General features: G+C 37.2%; 1 protein-coding gene across 3 annotated transcripts in view; it reads right to left on the reverse strand.

Annotated features, from left to right (window-relative positions):
• Positions 1–18,923, reverse strand: part of LOC124169058 (lachesin-like) — an 877,532-nt gene that overhangs the window by 321,001 nt on the left and 537,608 nt on the right. For all 3 annotated transcript variants that reach the window (XM_046547530.1, XM_046547531.1, XM_046547528.1), the window contains one exon: positions 8,343–8,467. In XM_046547530.1, coding sequence (XP_046403486.1) covers positions 8,343–8,467 — 125 coding nt within the window. The remainder of the gene's footprint in view (positions 1–8,342; positions 8,468–18,923) is intronic.

Consider the following 18,923-nt stretch of genomic DNA (forward strand, 5'->3'; position numbering starts at 1 on the left):
AGAAATAGAAATGTAGCATTTCAAATTTTTCAATAGGTAACTTTACTCCTAAATATTGTTTCAATGTGTATCTTAAATATAATAAATACATCTGATACATTACCTTGGAGAAAAATGTAAAAACTAAGATACACGATAATGACGAAAAAAGTCTAGGTACTATGTGGCATTACCAGGTACTACTTTCAGGTGAACATTTCAAGATAAAAGATTTTTCAAGCCACGAATTTACCTCGTGCAATGGTGACATGATAGAATTAAATGTAAACGTTGCTATATACGACACAGTATTTATTGAAGACTCGCGATACAAACTTCAATATATACTATGTGTAATATAACAGCGTTCATATTTGAATATTTAGTCAAAAGTGTCGTCAACAGTTCGGTGTGAAGAGGTTGGAAGCAGTGTTGACACTAGTCACGTTGACTAATGTAAATACCGTTTAAAAATCATTTTTAACGTTTGGATGTACTGAGGAGCAAAATTGCTCTCATATTTTATAATTATTTTTAATTATGTTTTGATCCGGATTCTGTCTTACTTTGTTTAGATAATTCTTTCGGCGACTCTTTTTCGTAAATTATAGGCCGCATCAAATATAGAGAACATCACTTGACTTCATCGGAAGGCATCCTAACTACCTTAAGAGAGGGTAGTGAATAATTAAGCTATGAAAGATGTGAAAGTGAAAAATAATTGAGTGAGAAGAAATTGACACATTTGCACAAAAAAATTAACATGTGCTCATTAATAATAGGAGTGATAAAAGAGGTTAATCAAATTCAGTGTTCAAGCACGGCGCTTCACTCGAACACCACCACGTTGAAATACAAATTTCAAGGGAGAAAAAAACCACGAGCGCTCGTTTATGACTGTATTTGAAAATGACAGGTGAACTGGGACACAAAAGAATATCGATTATGGGAACGGTTGCTTTTTTTGACGGCACTTGGGTGCCAAGCATGCGCGAGAACAATAAAAGATTCCGTTTGAAAATTGCTTTTCATCCCCATGCTTGATGTAACGCAGGTACATTAATATTTATACTTTGATCTGAAAGCTCGTACATATTTCAAATATTTTCCTCAGTCTCTAAACTGATATTCATATGAATAATAAATTGCGAGCAAAAGCTAAGTATTACATTTATTCGCGTGCATCATACAAGCGGGACTATAAATTCCTTTCTTTCCTGTGGACGCAAGAGGAATTTTATGGTGAATAACCGGCCAAAAAAATTATTAAAGGTCGAATATAATAAGATTTTTTAATGTTATGAAATATTTGATTATTAATGAATTTAGGGCATCGTTAGGATGGCGTCAAGGGAGCTCTAAAATAGAATAAGGGAGCTGTAAAATATAATCAAGTCACTCAAAATAGAGGAGTAGCAAACTAAAATGAATTGTTTGACAAACGAGTTTGCAATTTGCAAGTGGATAGGAAATTTGCTTGACCTATGAAACAATATATGCTATTAAAATATTTTATATCAGTTGAACATTATCTCTCTTTGATCTTAGTAAATCAAAAAGCCTTATGTGTGTAAAACGTTTTCCACATCATCACTATTATTTCCAATTGGGAAACCAATAAATATTATTTTATTTATGAATTATAACCAATTACTATCAATCATATATAAGTTTTTTTTATTTATTGATGAAAACATTCAGCGTATTGACCCATCTTGACCGCCATCTTATACTAATTAATTAAAATCTTCGTCTTAGAAATCGTACCGCAACAAAAAACATTAATTTCATCGGTATGCAAGACTTCCAACAATAATAAATAACTGGTAACTTAATTGGCGATTTAATTTGCTCATGGATATAAAGTTGCTGAGATAGGGTAATGATTGGTTCACAAATTAAATGCTACACTAGGTAACCTGCATATAATTGTTGGAAAAATTAGCGCTCATTTTATCTTTCCAATTACGATTTATTATGAATAAAATGTTCATGAAATCAGACGTTGTGATTCAATTCGTTGATTTCTATCACCGCACATCCTTTCGACGGTAATAGAAAAGCTGATCATCAATGATATATTCTTTGGCTTACACTTCATCTGTCACTTATATCAAAAGCATTTTTTCCAATTATCAACAACATCAATACGGTACTTAAATATTTTACTATGAATTTACTTAACGATTTTATACCAAGTAATGAATTTATCGAGAGATTAAATATGCAATCTAACTTGCTATCGGTTTAGAAAGAAGTAGAAGACATGTCACCATACCGAACGAACATAAAGACTGAAGATATGGATGAAGTATTTGTGCGCAAAATAATGATTCATTTGTAGTAGAATTTATTTATGCATCGGCGGTTGGATTTTCCCCGAATACAATCGAAATTAAAAAAGAGGTCCACTCATGGAAATTTTTGTGGATTGAAAATATATACGTATAATCCAATTAAAATCACAAAAGAGCCGATTAATGGCGAGCGCAGCACTCGAAGGGAGATAAAGTCATAAGGGTGGAAACGATGATAAGGAAAATAATAATTTGCTGACCAAATGCTTCAAAGGAGCCTCATGGCATCGCTGTACTCGTGTATGCGGCCTCCACAACTACACGTGGATTTTCCCTAATCTCCGCGAGATTGGAATCAAAACTCAGCCAACTAACAATGTTCATTACGGTGATAACATCCGATTTTCGGGTGGAAGTCCCTCAAAGCAGATTGGAACCGATGGACCAGGATAGATTTTGTTTGGAGGGGGGTAAAAGGCGAGGACTTTCATCACGTCAGGGTTAGTGGTTTGTGTGCACGGGAGTGACGATGCCGGGTCAGCGGGCTCCATACGGAAACGTGGGCCTTAATGCGATATCCCCATGCGAGACGAGGGAGTAACAGGTTTCCTGACCTCGCATTCATTTTATACGCGTATGCGAAATTCGTGGAATACCACCCGCGACTCTCTCATTCCACGTGCTGCGTGCTCTCGCGGCAAAAGGACAAATTAGACCAATTTTCGAGCACCGATATTAGCTTTAATTGCTAATAAGTTCAGCAGATTTCCATTAATTTAGCCAGCGTACATTATGAGCATCTGCTTATTCGTGACAAATCTCTAAGAACTGGACCGAAATATAGAACTATCATGAGTTTTATTTTTCGATTAATTTGGCCACCATATACTAAGGGCATCTGCTTGTTCTCGCAAAATATCTAGGATCGGGACCAAAGACCGAAATAATAGATATTCTTAAGTTTCATCCGGTTAATTGCTACAGTAAGCCAATTTAACGTTATAGTTCTTAGCTAAAAGTTTCCACGGGCCAAATATCGGAATTTGCTCATACTTACGTGAAGGTATTAATGAGTTACTATATTAAAAAATTTATTGTTATAATCTCTATCATAAATGAACAAAATTTAAGCATCTACGTAACAGTTGCTTTTCCGTGATAAATCTCTAAGAACTTATTCGAAATAAAGGATTACCATTCATTTTTCTTTCATAGCCCTGGGGATGATTTAAAATAAATCGAAACGTTGGCTACAACTTGTTTTACATTGACCTAAACTCCAAGAAATATTATAAAATGTATTGAAAAAGGTCAAGAATAGAAGAGGAAAAAAATAAAGGATTATCTTGAGTTGTTGCACGGAAACGTGCAACTTAATGTGAAATACTCATGTTAGAGTTACAAAAGAGTTACATGCATACTCCCTCGCATTCATTTTATACTGGCATGCGAAATTCGTGAAATAGCACTTGCGACTTACGTTTCTTTGTCATTCCAAGTGCAGTGTGCTTTCGAGGCAAAGTACATATTGGACAAATTTTCGAGAATCAATATCAGCTTATATTACACTACGGTGCGGAAACGTGGACACTGAGGACAGAAGACGAGAGAAGATTGGAGGCATTCGAGATGTGGGTATGGAGAAGAATGGAGAGGGTGAAATGGACGGAGGCGAAAAGGAACGACGAAGTTCTGGATATGGTTGGCGAGGACAGGCAGCTTTTAGATGAGATACGCAGGATACAGAAGGTTTGGATGGAGTTAGTGCTTAGCGGTGAGGGGATGTTGAAAATGGTGTTGGAGGGTAGAATGTTGGGGAAACGAGGGAGGGGAAGGAAAAGAATAGGATTGAAAGAGAGTAGGCCTTACAGTGAATTAAAGAAGGCAGTGCTGGAAGGAAAGGGAGGCTCCCAGATCACCTCTTTAGTACTCCATGGTAACCTACCTTAATCGGTAAAATACTATAATAATAATAATTACAAATAAATTTAGTAGATTTCGATTAATTTAGCCAACGTACCTTATGAGCATCTGCTTCTTTAAGAAATGTCTTTAGTTTTTTTTCCTATGACTTGATTAACGGGCGAATAATCGGTATTTTCTCGATGAGTACGTGAAGATGTTATTTTCAATAAAAAATTGTTTACATTCAACAAATAAACAGTTTTTAAAAAGTAAAACATTTTTTCTCCGAATGTTGAACAAAATTTGGGCATCTTTGTAGCAGCAGCTTATTCGTGACAAATCTCTAAGAACAGGACCAATGTAAAGGACTATCTTTACTTTTTCCGTTTGGTGACATAAAAGAAGTTTTAACGGGCCCATTATCGGCATTTGCTAAATACATACGTAAATAAATTGTCTTTATATAAAAACAGGTTTTTTAACAATATCTTGCATCATTGAACAAAATTTTGTCATCTATGGAGAAGCTGCTTATTCGTGACAAATCTCTATGAACTGGACCGAAATAAAGGAATATTGTGAGTTCTCCCGATTAATTAAAAAAAAATCGCGCATGTTTTTTGGCATTTTCTCGATAAATACGAGAACCCATTTTAAAAATTTAACTGTCCGAGGGTTGAAGGTGTCCTACTACGAAAAATTAAAAAGTACGGTAGCTTCAAGTGAAAAATTTAATTATACCACATAAAACTGACTCATAAAAGGCACTATAAAGATGGAAATCTTCAACATTCTGTATGTAGATGTCAGACCTCTCATTGTATTCCCGTATTAAGGCAGTGAGTGAGAGCATGACGACGATTAAAACTCTTTTACGCCAGGCGTAATTTCTTAACGTTCTTACCTTGAAGCTTTCACCATGGTTATTTCCTCCACAATAAATGAAAAATTAACCAAAACCGTTAAAAGACAAAGCCACCCTCTTAATTTGATAGAAAAGAGGAGTTCCCTGAACTGAGAAGGAGAAAATAAAAACTCGGTGAAGATGCCCCCCTGAGGGAATTCTTTACAGTGGGAGAGAACGACAGGGAGTGGAAAAGCTTTCTAAAATGACCTAAAAAGCAACTGGAGCTGCAAGACTGAGGAGTAAGCGTTGTACTTTTAAAAAATACAAATAAAAACATTACAGCCACACATTCCCTGAGCCATCGGAAAAATTTTGACCCCTTGGTGCTGCAACGAGAAGAAACATGCACTCGTTGTCGCAGCTTAAGTGCCGTGCGCGAGAGAGGGAAATTTGATGTCAAAAATGAATGCTTAAACTTGCCGCCTTTGAGTCGGAGAAGAATTACGGAAGGTTCGGGTTTCTCCTCTTTAATGCATGCCAAAGACCAGGGGCGGGGGAAATAAGAAGTGAATGAAGTAGAGGCATCGCAGGCTTTAAAGCCGCATTCTGTATTGCTAATCTGGTGCGTGGAAGAGAGATTAAATTCGTTTTAATTAGCTCTGAAAAATATATTCCTTGATCCGCGTTTCATCGATATAAATAATAAGATCAACAGATTTAGGCTTCATTTGGTGGAAGTTAGACATATTTAGATAAATAAAAGATCGTAGCACTTTTCCACAAAATATTTGCAGCGTACAACGCGTTACGGCTTACTGAGCCATCATCTGGTACATGACATTGCAAAACATTTGAAAATCACCTTTATACCATTGAGAAAAGGGGGTGTAGGGGAGGATTTGAAATCTTTGAAGAAGGGGGTGGGAATAGACGTACAGAGTAGAGACAGTGGGAAAAGATACAACTACGGGATGAGGGGAACCCACGTTGGGAGGAGGACTCTAGTCATAGCTGTAAAATAACGACACGTGGGAAGAACCACTGAAAAACGGGAGGGGGGTTGAGAAGAGTGAAAAAAGGGGGTAGGGAACAAAGGATTTTCTAATGTTTTGCAGTGTCTTTTACCAGATGATGACTCAGTGAGCCGATACACGTTGTACGCAGCAAAAAAGGTTGTGGAAAAGAGCTACGATCTTTAATTTATTTGATAAATATATAATAAGATGTCTGTTTGTCCGTCCGCTATACATTTCCATACGGCTTACGACCAAAGTTAGTACATAGGCACATCTCATTCTCCCAAAGCTGTTAGTGTTACATCTAGTTGTGTTCGACAGGTCGTTTTCTCATTAGTGTTTGACACATCACGTCATACTTCTTCTGTGGATGGACATCCTGCCGGGTAGGTAAACCTCTTCACTCATATAAATGGAAAACATAACTCAATGGATTAAACACCAACCTATAAATCCTCTTGGTGCAAACGTTTTTGTTGCGGTATGAGTTCACTAGACGTTTTTGGTGTACGCACGTAAGGACACAAAGCGACCACTGCTGTATAGTGGGTTATAAGCTGATCCCATGCGCGTTAAACGGAACTCGTTTTATCCATTGTTTTTTGTTCAGCATGCCTAAAAATCTTACTATGTGACCAAGAATTCCTTCCATACCTTTCCGAGCAATGTGGGATGGCGTCCATGTATACCATAAAATACTTTATATAACAGCTTAAAACCGATCGCCACTACAAATTTTTGAGCGATACTTATCCCGGCGAGGTATTGTGCCCCCTAGAAGATTAGTCATTGGCCATCCGAAGATTGTCACAACAGGTTGAACAGAAACACAAATTTTTAATGCAATATCCGATTTTTGTGGTATTGGCTCAAATCCGGTACAAAAATAACTACACTTATTTGTCGAAAGTAGACCTAGGGGTCATAAATGCATGCTTCAAATACCAGGTCCACGGGAATATAAAACGGAAAATTATATGAGACCTATTTCCAAGTTCCTTTATTATGGGTTTCACTAGGGTAATTAACTCGTAAGTTATCAAGGGCATTAAAAAACCTTGATATTGTGGTGCTCTTTGCATTGGCCCGAATACCACAATATAAATGGCTTGATTTCCTGCCCAGGAGAATTTCTACCCATGTATTTCAAGGCATAGTATATGTTAGACAATCCTATAAGTCTGAAGAACGCTCAACTTGACATTAAATCATGTAAAGACTACTTCCAACTCCCCATTACATGGCTTTACCTTTCACCTGTAAAACTTCCTCGTAATCATATTCATGGTGATGATGTAAGACACGTACTAGTCAATTGGCATCGTCAACAATAGTCTTTAAATAACACCTATGTTATGGCCCGGTCTTTCTTTTAACATATGCATCAGAATTGCTTTTTCTCGTTCCCCCCGACTGGCAAGCCATCACCTTAGCCATTCTAGAGGCCGTGTTACACGGGGCACGTACTTGCACAATTTGCCGTGCGTACAAAGGCGCAATCAAAATTACGTCGTGTAAATCGAGAAGAGCTAGAATACATGCGAGAATGTGTGATCGTGAGATGGCAAAATAGCCCCCGTTCTAATTTCGTTAATGCATTTGCGCAATTCCACGCCATTTTAGAAATTAATGCAGTTCTAACCTGCGCAATTCCGTGCCCCGTGTAACAAAGGCGTTAAGAGAATTATTATTCATTTTTAACGTCGCAAATTACAAAACGGCTTAAAAATTAAATAATTAGCTATTAGAAATTTTATAGAAAAATGACTCTTTAAACATCAATAGGTTTTTCATTACAATAAATATTCATTATGTCAGGAAATGACCTTTTTTATATCTTTTCCTGACAAACAATTTTACTGGGATCAAGGGAGGATGCATTTTCAGCTAAACTAAAGATGACGCCGTCTATAAGAAATATAAACGTTAAAAGTAAGATAAATAAATGCCAAAAAAGGTGGCGAAGGGGGGGGGGTTAATTTCTAGACAGTCAACCTCTAAGTTGTGGGTTTCCAACGAGAGTAATTTTCCCATTGAGGGCATAGTTGTGGTTTAGTTACCCTATGTTACACAGGCATACAATCCGATATGAACGACCTAAACGAGGCTTTTTACAGAGGTCTGAACGTGAACGCCTACACATGGTGCATTTTCAAAGAAACACATATCGAAACAAGATAAGGTAAAATAAATTTCTTTTCCAGAATGGAAAGAAACAAATCACGAATGAATTTTTGCGTAGGATAACGCTGATGCATCTAGACAACTGATGGTATTAAATCGAAGCTTTTCCCTTACCTTATATGTGCCGAGGTTCTTTACTGAGCAAGCAAGCTTCACGTTTCTCCCAGCAGGAACGGTTATATTCTCAATCCCTTCCGAGAACTCGGGGTCTTCAGTCGGAGTCGCTGCCACAGCCGTCACTGAAAAGGATAAAAATAAAGACAATGAAGAAAACACCAAGCAAATAGGGGAATATTTCATTTAATAAGTGTTCTACAAAATTCCAAAATTTTTCACTGGTACTTGAAAGGCGTAGTCGAAAATTCCAAGTATGAATCAGTGAATATTGTACATGGCATATTTATATTATGTGTTTAATAGAGTTTCTACGTAAAAGTTTAACACCAATCGCTTTTTCAAAAATTTTGAGCGTCACTCATTCCTATGAGGTAGTGTACTCCGAATCGTACATGGAGTTTTAATATTAAAAGTTGGAGGAAATCGAGATCGAGCCATGATTATAAAGTTACGATCCAAACTTCATTTTTCTACTTAGATTTTGACCATTTCGTTTGATCTTAGAAGTATTACTATTGACCTATGATAACGTCATCTGCCCCCTATTATAGACTTCTCTCTCGATCCGATAAAAATTAGAAAGACAAGCCTTTCGTCAAATAGAAATCATCTTAAACAGTAGACCTTTCATAAAAAGTTAAGGGAATGGAAATGGTACCTAGCGGTGATTTTAAAACTTTAATATGTGTGCATCTGTAAGTATTTACCACTACTAATTCATGAATTTTTTATAGATCCTCCTTCTCCAACTCAAATGCGTATTTTGAGTATTTTCCTAATGTTTTCGATGCAAGGTTCCGCGACAATCAGGTTTACAGTTGATTACATTCCCGAGTTCCGCCCGCGCTGCCATTTGAGCGCTTTTTGCTGAAAATGCATCCTCCCTTTGTCTCAGTAAATTTTTTGTAATAGTTTATGAATATGTCCTTTTTTACAATAATAATTAAAAAGGCAATCAAATGTCATTTTCTTGTCATAATGAATATTTATTGTAATGAAAAACCGTTTAAAGAGTCATATTACTATAAAATTGCCAATAGCTTATTGTTTGATTTTTAAGCTACTTGGTAATTTACGACGTTAAATATGACTAATAATGCTCTTAGAATACTTAAGATGATGGCTTGCCAATCGGGGAGAACGAGGAAAAGCAATTCTGAGGAATATGTTAAAAGAAAGACCAGGTAATGAACATAGTTGACGATGCCGATTGACTAGTCCGTGTCCTACATGATTGAATAGGATTATGAGGAAGTTTTACAGGTGATAGATAAAGTCATGTAATGGGAAGATGAGTATAGACATCAGACACTCTTGAAGTGCTCTCCACTTCAGCCTAGTCTTAGGACTCCTAAGTACGGTGGGTGATACGTTGCCATCGAAATGACGAGGACGAAACCCAGAAATGTAACCTTTTTTTTTCAAATGAATAATAAGCATGTTTTTGCACGTACGTTTTTATGAACCGCTGATTTGGAATAATCGATGTTTTGGTTCAAATTTCGAATTTTGTTGAAAATTCATGCTTGTCATTTCGCTTAAAAATCGATTCATACCGAAACTTTCCATCACTCTACGAAACATAATTGATTCATAAACACCTGTGTATTTTGCATCGTTAGAATCAGAATACTGTGTTTCTCATAGGTACCACTAGAAATCATCCCTTCCCAATTCACCACCTCATGTTCACCCCCCTCCCAACCTAGAGCAGCGGTGAGGGCATACCATCTGTCTTCGTGGTCGGGAGACGCGTCAGACAGCTGGAATGGGCAGCGCGTTTATCTTCTCCTGCGTCCCACTCTCCTCAGTTCCCGCACCCGAGGGCCACTCCCAGACGTCTGTCTCTCCTCCACACCCCCGCCCAACGCCTTGTAAAAGCATTTCACCCCTTCGTCCGAGTCACCCCTTCCATCATTCCCAAACTCATTCCCGTCCGCGAATCTTACATTTCATCCTCCATTGCAAAACCTACCAACGCATAAAATTTTTAGCAAAAACTTATCTTCCAAATGTTTAAGATGATTACAATGTTTTATATTTTTGTTTCACTGATCTATATATTTCACTGTAGTTAATACTTCCTCTACCGTTTTACATATTTTTCAGCACCTCTTTTCAATTTAAATACTAAGTATTTATTAAAATTTCTCAATTTTCTCCCGCATATTACAATGATTTTGATCTTGGAAAATATTTTTACTTAAATAACTCTCGAATATGAACATACATCTAAAGGACGTATTCATTAGCCAATATGGATGATAGAGGAAATGTATTCAAAGGCATTTTATTATCGCGATACTAACTGTATGATCTAATGGAGGAAGCAATATCTATTATACTGAAAGGATGATTTACTTTTGACCATGTTCATTACGTCGAGAACTACAAAGATTTGTGAAAGACACTAATGTCAAAAAAATTGTACAATAATGAAAACTAAACACAATTTACAAACATAAATGAAGGACAAATCTATGCCATTGAGATCCTGTTCAGCAATTAGACACCTATAACCAAACCCGATCCACCAAATAAGAAATATACGATTTTTTCTATATTTTTTCACCAAGTTGTATATATTATATTGTAACCAGCACTACCTCTACTGTATTCATATCCTTCACAGCATTCTTTTAAATTTAAATACCACGTATCCACTCTAACTTATTGATTTTTCAAGCATATTAATAATGAATTTCACCTTGAAAATTGTAAGAACTGAACAGCTCTTGAATATGCACTCATAATATATGTAGACCAATCATTAACTAATTTTGACAATGCAAGAAATATATCCGAATGCGTCAAATTATTATGATACTGACAATGTGATCTCATGGACCAAAACATATCTGCTTTACTGAACCGAAGACTTACATTTACCTTGTTTAATAATTCAACAACGATAAAAATTAGCGAAAAGCACTAGCACACATTTTTGAACAATAATGAAAACTTAACAACATACATTTATAAAGTTTACATAGTTTATAAAGGCTATCTCTATGAGAATTTGGCTTGCGTCAGGGCACCTTTATCCAAACCAGAATAAGCATATTATAGTCATTTCAAGTCACCATGCGATAAGTTGAACATCGTATATTTCTTTAAGATAGATGAAGCTTTGTAGGCTCGTACCAAGAATCAAACCTCTTTGGAAATTTTTGGAACGATCTACGCCTTCTCCACGGCTCACTATGACCAGCTGAGATTATTCCAAGAAGTAAACTCAAGATAAATATTAAGGTAAAATTGACCAAACGAAGGAAAATAAATGCTTACAAAAACCCGCTAATTGAAAACCGGGCGACGGATTAAGGCGAAGAAAATAATTTATTAAAAAAATTATTCTCCTCTCGGTTCAGTAATAGCAGTAGCCAATCCGGCATTAAACAAATCAATGGAGAAAATTTCAGATGACATCACTATAGTTAATAATTATACGCGAAAATACATTCCATTTATATTATTTCAATATATCTGCCACAATATATCCGCTGGTTTATACTATCCTCTTCGAAGGACTGACATGGGTGCAGGAAAATTTACTAACTCATTATTAACTTTGCGGCATTCCATTATAAGTTTTCCTGGATATTTCACTATTACTTAAACCACTACTGTCTTACAAAATGAGACCCGGGTTTCATAATAACTCATCGAAACCTGGGTCACATTCTGTAATAAGTAGTGGTAGTAATAGTGAAATATTCAAGAAAAATTATGGGTGCAGAAAATTGGAACTCATACACTGAGGATGATATGATAAAGATAATAAAAAGTAAATCAAGGTAATCGCGATTTATTTCAGATACAACCCAGATTCTTATAGAAGTTATATCAATTACAATTTTCAAGATAGCGGATGCAGAGAATAGCGAGTAGTTGAGATAAAATGGCCAAAAAGCCGGATGTAAAAAATATGGTATGACGCGAGCTGCAGGAATGCCATTAGCCAATCCCGCAATGAAACAAAGCAATGTAACGTAAGGTAACATCACTAGCTGCAAAAATTAAAATATAACAACTATAATTTCTTTTTAAAAAAACTTTTTATCAAAAGGAGAAGAAATTAACGGCCTACGGCGCCCGAAACTATTGAAAATGTAAGAAATATGTAAGCAAAAGTACATTCTATTTCCAACATTTCAATATTTCCGCCAAATTTTCCGGTTGATAATATCCGAACCGATTGTAGAAAAGTGGAACTCATACACTGCAGATGATTTATCATAAATATATTTAAGAAATAATAAGTTAATGGAGATTTATATCAGAATAATTTAGATTTTTGCAGAAGTATAATACAAAACTAAAATTTTGCGTGAGACAGGATGGAAAGAATACCGAGGAGGTAAGTTAAAACAGCAGAAACTCCGGCTCTAAAAGAATATGGATATGACCCGAGCTGCAGTAATAGCATTACCTAATCCGGCAATGAAACAAAGCAATGGAACAACTTTTGGAGGCTTGGAGGCATCCGGCGTCTACATTCTTTTCGTGGGCGGAGCTTGGGAGTGAACTCATCCCAGTGTAACGTCCCATACTCCCGAAGGAGGAGAGGTAAAGAACTTCCAGCCCAAACCCACCCTACCTACTCTCCCTTGCACCCCACACCAGGCTATCCTTACCTTGCCGGAGACCACCCCCTATACTCCCCCTTTGGCATCTCTTGCGGGGAATGACTCCGTGAAGACTGGAGGAGAGGGAGGGGACGAGGCGAAGAATTGGAGAAGACTTTATGGGTCGGAAAATTGTTTACTTCGGCTCGGGGTTGTCTTCATATCTCTGGCAAGAGTTGGAGGAGTAGAGTGGATCATGAAATGAAGGGGGAGTGGGATAAAAGGATGAGAATTTAGGGTTTGGATGGGGCAGGGGTCGATAAAGTGTGGTATAAAAAAATTTGAGGTTGATCTAAGGGAGTGGACCGTGCTGATACCTTGCAGAATTAAAGTAATAAAAAAGATATTTTACATGATATCCGAGGAAGAAATTTCTAATGAATATTCGGTACAATTGACCCGAAGAATTAACATATATCCAATCTATTGGCAATGCAATGCTTTGTCTACGGGTATTGGTTAACTGGACGCAGCAATTTCTCTCAAAATTTGACATTATGCCTTTTGTTGTGACAAATAACCGGTATAAAACCAGAGTTATCACCTTTCCAAGGCAGACCTACTTAATATGTTTCACATTTTATTGCACCTCAAATGAATTAGTCTACGTATAATAGAAAATGCGTTGCATTTTCAAATTTGACACGCAGGTGAATGTTGAGAAGTGGCCTAAATGTTGGCCTACCCTGATTATTTCTGCACAGTTGATATAGCCTCAATGAAGGAATGCTTTCCAAAATAAGACTGGTTTAGCGGGAACGATGTTTCATATACACGCCACTTATTTAAGTATAAGAAATATTTGTTTTTCCCAAATATGTTTAGGCATTAAGTGAGGTTTTCCGAAACTACGATAAATGAGTTATCTTCATTGGCAGTGTCATTGCCTCATTACCTACTAAATGCCATTTCTGTCTCTTCAGTTATACCCACCCTACGCAGAGTCTTCTTTTTTGCCGATTATTTATTTTTTTGTCTATTTTTTCGTCAAGATAATTATATTTTTGTACCTTCTCTGAGCTTTAAGAACGAATATCTCTCTTCCATCAGATGTTTTCCTGTGAAGCGAGAGAAAATATAACCACCTCTAAATCTTCTCCGATGCAAAATCCTCTCACACGCAATTTCCATGAGCAATCATAGAGATTTGGTATTAATTTTTTATTAATTCCTGGTAAATCATATATATATATTATTTATTTAAAATATACTTATATAATGTAAAAGTACCTTCACACACTTAATTCTATCCATCTCCTTTTTGTACTTACTCATGCATAAAAATATTAACATTAATAATGGAACATGTAGGTACCCAATGTATCTTCCAGCAGGCATGATCCGATATGAATTTGAAATATTAAGAGTTACTCATAAACTTATGCAATTCTGTCTGTTAAAATTACAATTATATTACAGCGTTTAGAATCTCTACACATTTTTCAATTGCTTTTCCAAGAAAAATAAGTACAAAACTGGTTAAAATGCTACTGGTAGTAATTAAAGAAAAATTATACCAGAGAAAATGCTTACATTCTAAAGCAAATTTTTGTATAATTAAAACAAAGGCTTTAAAGCATGTCCTTTGTGAGCTGTGAATATAGCTGTGAGTACTTTCATTAGCTGTCGATCGCATTTGAAGGCGAGATATTTTATCATGGATCAACGATAGCAGTCATGACAGGGGCAAGCCTGATCATTGGCATTTGCCAGTTCTAAAGGCCTATTTTCACAATACATTGGCCAGCACGAGTTAACGTCTGTTTGCGTGACTGATTTTTGTGGACAAGAACGGAACATAAACGAACGCATGAACCAAATTAGAACAGGTTCTATTTTCCGTTTATGCATTATCACAAGTTGGATGGTTATACGGTACATTTTCGTGTTCATTCTCGCGCTCATACAATTAGAAATGAACTTGTACGGTTTAATGTACAGAGTAAACAATCCTTAAAAGACGACGGCATTCGAGTAACGATTATAGATAATATCAAACGAAAAAAAAGCCTAATTGAAGATCCCAGCTCACCACAACTACAGGTAATGGTTGAGGATATCAATAAAAGAGGTATCTTCATATGGGTCTCTAATTCCCGCTCAAAAGCATCGATATGAAACCAGAACTGCAAGAAAGGAATTTATTTCCGAAGCCTGCGATCGAAATCGAGGCCAAAGCCAATTTTGTTGTGAATGTTCACACTTGTAGGTAGCTAACATTATCTTCCGTGTGCGTGAGTTTCCATCCTTCTGACTCTATTCCTTTGCTACGATACCCATGCCTTTCCCTCATCACTCCACAGTTCGAAACTCAATTAGCTAATTCCAGCGTCGAAACCTTTTCCAGGTATTCCGGAGACAAAGGAGTGGAGAAGGTTTCATCTTGCGCACGAGATTAACCCGAAGAAAACTTAAATAAAATCAAAGCTACAAGAGAGAGACAAATAATCAAAGTAGCAAGAGGGGAATAATAACTGAGGCTGGAATTATCTGAAAATATCCAATGTAGGAAATGAAAAGATATTGTTAATTTCAATTGCATTCTATGAGAAATTTGGATGCTTCCAAAAATTATATTTCAAATTTTACCTAACCACACGCCCGTCTGGAAAACATTGTGCTTGCGACTGAGTAAATGTTTGGATGTGTCTCTCGCACGATCGTTTTTAATAATCCAGTGAAATATTTTGATGATACATCAGCTTGTATCTTCAGAACGATCCTTACCCATGCCCCTGTACTTGGCGGTAACTACATCAGAATCTTATGTTCAATTTCTACCTGTGACCTGATAGAAGGATGGACCTTAAGGGCAAACATATTTTTGGATGAAGGAAAGTTAAAATAATCTGTACCATGCTATTTTCCGTTTACTTTTATATTACTCTAGCTGACCCGGCAAACGTTTTTTCCATTTAAATTATTTCTAGACAATATTTTGGAAGTCAAATTAAAAAAAACTAACTTATTGTAAGTTTTTGGGGATGTAATATATATATATATAACTGAAAGAGGGTTAGCGCGCAGTGAACGATGACGACATAGAAAACTAACACAAAAATTCTTTTTTTTAATTAATTGTACTTTCATTATCTCAATCGATAATATCAAATTACATCACTATCACAAATTTAAAGCCAGTGGGCGTCAATATTGAAGTTCGTTTTTGCATCCGTCTCGTACCTCAAGTGAGCGAATTTCGACCGAATAAAAAACGCACTCACAAGTTGATTTAACTATTGCAAGCTTGAGCAACATATTTTTGTTTATTTTACAGTGATAGGGAGTGAAATTAATTGTGAATTATAGGTTAAATTGGCATGCGTTGCTAATGTCCACCATAGAAAAATGTCACTCAATTACCCCTGAAACCGTTGTACCTGTCTACGTTCTCTCTTAATTTTCTCCCAGCCCCTTAACTCATTTAAATGGTGAGTGAAATTCTCAGGTATTGTTCATTTTCACAGGGGAAGTATAAAATTATGGAACACTTAAGCTGTGGTATAATTTACTCCCTAAAAAGATGATAGTCAGTTAATCTAGAAACGGTTCCATTTATTATTATTCCCTTTACTACCTCTATATCCCTTACTCAAATGAATTGAGAGAGAAACTCTCAGATTTCGTTTATTTTCACTGGGGATGTATTAAATTGTGGAACACGTAAGCTGTGAGAGAATTTACTCCATAGAAAAATGATAATCAGTTAATCTAGAAACAAGTCGATTTGATTTTATTCCCTTTTTTCGTATTATTTACTCAATTAAATTGTGAGTGAAATTCTCATGTTATGTTTATTTTCACTGTGGAAGTATAAAATTGTGAAACAAGGGAGCAGAGTGGGTTCCTATCTTTGCTAATTTATTCCATAGAAAAATGTTAATCGGTTGACCTGGAGACAGTTCAATTCGTTATTATTCCCTTTCCATATTCTTAATAGAATTGAATTGCGAGTAAAATTCTCTTGTTTTGTTTATTTGCACCATTTAAGGAAGCATAAAATTGTGAAACGCGGAAGCTGTTGAGAAGGTTGGCGACGCTGAACGCTAAACAGGAGCGAGGAAGGGTACGACGCTTTACGTCGGTGAGACAAGATGGAAAGACAGATCGGGAGTTGTGAAACGGCAACGGGTTATTTTTCCCCTTTCACACCGGGAGTGGGAGGGAGAGAGCGGCGACAGATGCACACAAAGGAACGAGACGCGGCTGTAACCGTTGTCGGCGCGAGCGATACGAAAGGAAGGCCGGAGCGCAGAGAACACAAGAGTGGACGAATTGTCGATACTCGGATAGTGGGAGTGGGGAAAGTGATGAGGACTAGCAATCAGGGGGGGCAAAGTGTAAAGATAAGGTTGAGAAAAAAATTAAGCGTACAATAGAGGAAGGATTAAAAACAGCATTTCGCTTATGATGAAAATAAACTGTTGTTAGAGGCGACTGTCGTCTTCCTTGCCTCATTTCCTTTAGATTCCATTCCATCCAAATTCAGCGATAACTCTTTTCCTTTCGATTCCCACGATCCCCCACCACACAACCCCTTCGGCGACAGGAAGTGCTTGCATGGCCACGTAAGGTCAAACCTCTTGCTTACGAGCGTGATTCTGCTATGCACCCGATCGAATAACGGAAACGTTGACCAGAGGAAGGCGAGAGTACGCTGGGGAGTCAGTGTGTGTACACGACTGAAGTATGAAAAAGTGTGATTGTTCTTCGACATGAGTTCTTCCCTTCTCCTGTTCGATTTTCCCCATCAATCCCCGGGCGACTGCGACAAGAGGGTCTTGGCGACTTAAGGCCGGGAGACAATGAACGCTAACGTGAGACGCGAACCGTGAACGGGAATCGGTAAAAAGATGGCGGAAGGGAAAGCTTATGGAAGGGACATAACCACCGTTTACGGAGAGTACGTAAACGCGAGAGATAGGCAACTTTCATCTCTTCCCGTGTCCCGTACACGGAAAGCCAATCACAGCGATACAGTATTGTTGGCGCCCATTGGCGCGCATTGCAGATATGGAAGGAAGGGTGGAGAGAAACCCGGCGACGGCATTAGCCTGCTCTTGACGAAAGGCGCCAAAGGGGGCCGAGGCTTAACGCCCCATCCGACGGACGGAGTGTTGCGCTTGAAATGTCCTCAACACAACATTAAAGCAGGGATCGGGCAGTCTCTGAAAATTCTCTGCCACCGCCGGGATTTGAACCCGAGCCCACAAGAGGGGAAGCTAACACTAGCCACAACACCGACCCGATCCCCTCTCATGTTCACTATTAAATTCAACTCTCTTTTGAGGGGGTAAGAAGCCAAGGGGTACAAGTGATTTTATTTTCTAAACAGAGTTAGGTACAAAAATTGGATAAAGAAACAAACGATATCAAATAAATATTTAGGGGTACATTTGAATTTCCATTCGATGTAAGCATAGAACACAGACTCAATTGTACGCCTTGGCCATTAAGTTTTTAATATTTTTTCTAACAATCTCTGTACCTAACCGTGTTTAGAAAAAAAATATTTTGTAACCCTTGGCTTCTCACTCCTTCATGTGTCGTCCAATTCCTCTGAAAATTTGCGAATTTGTGTATAATGGCTAATACTATGCTTAAATAGGGTGGAGAAAATTTGTCACGTAATTTTAGCCCTGGATAGCTAATGCTAGTACAAATAAAAAAACTGATGATGTTTAGTTCCAAAAATCACCATTTTTAACCGAGCGAAACTTTGAGTCAAGCGCTCTGATTGGCCGCGAGTTTACCATGTTGCCGTATACCTAAGATGCATCACTATCTCCGACAGGCAAAGTATGAGTTGTTCCGAGCATCCGGTAAGAGGACAAACTTGCTGCCAATGGGAGGGCTTGGCTCAAAGTCACAGGCCCAAAGTTACAATGTCGAGACAGAATTATTCTCCATAAAAATAAAATTTTGTTTTTAATCGTAAAATTTTTATAAA

This window comes from Ischnura elegans, chromosome 12 (genome assembly GCF_921293095.1).
Source record: "Ischnura elegans chromosome 12, ioIscEleg1.1, whole genome shotgun sequence".
In the NCBI taxonomy this organism is placed as follows: domain Eukaryota; kingdom Metazoa; phylum Arthropoda; class Insecta; order Odonata; family Coenagrionidae; genus Ischnura; species Ischnura elegans.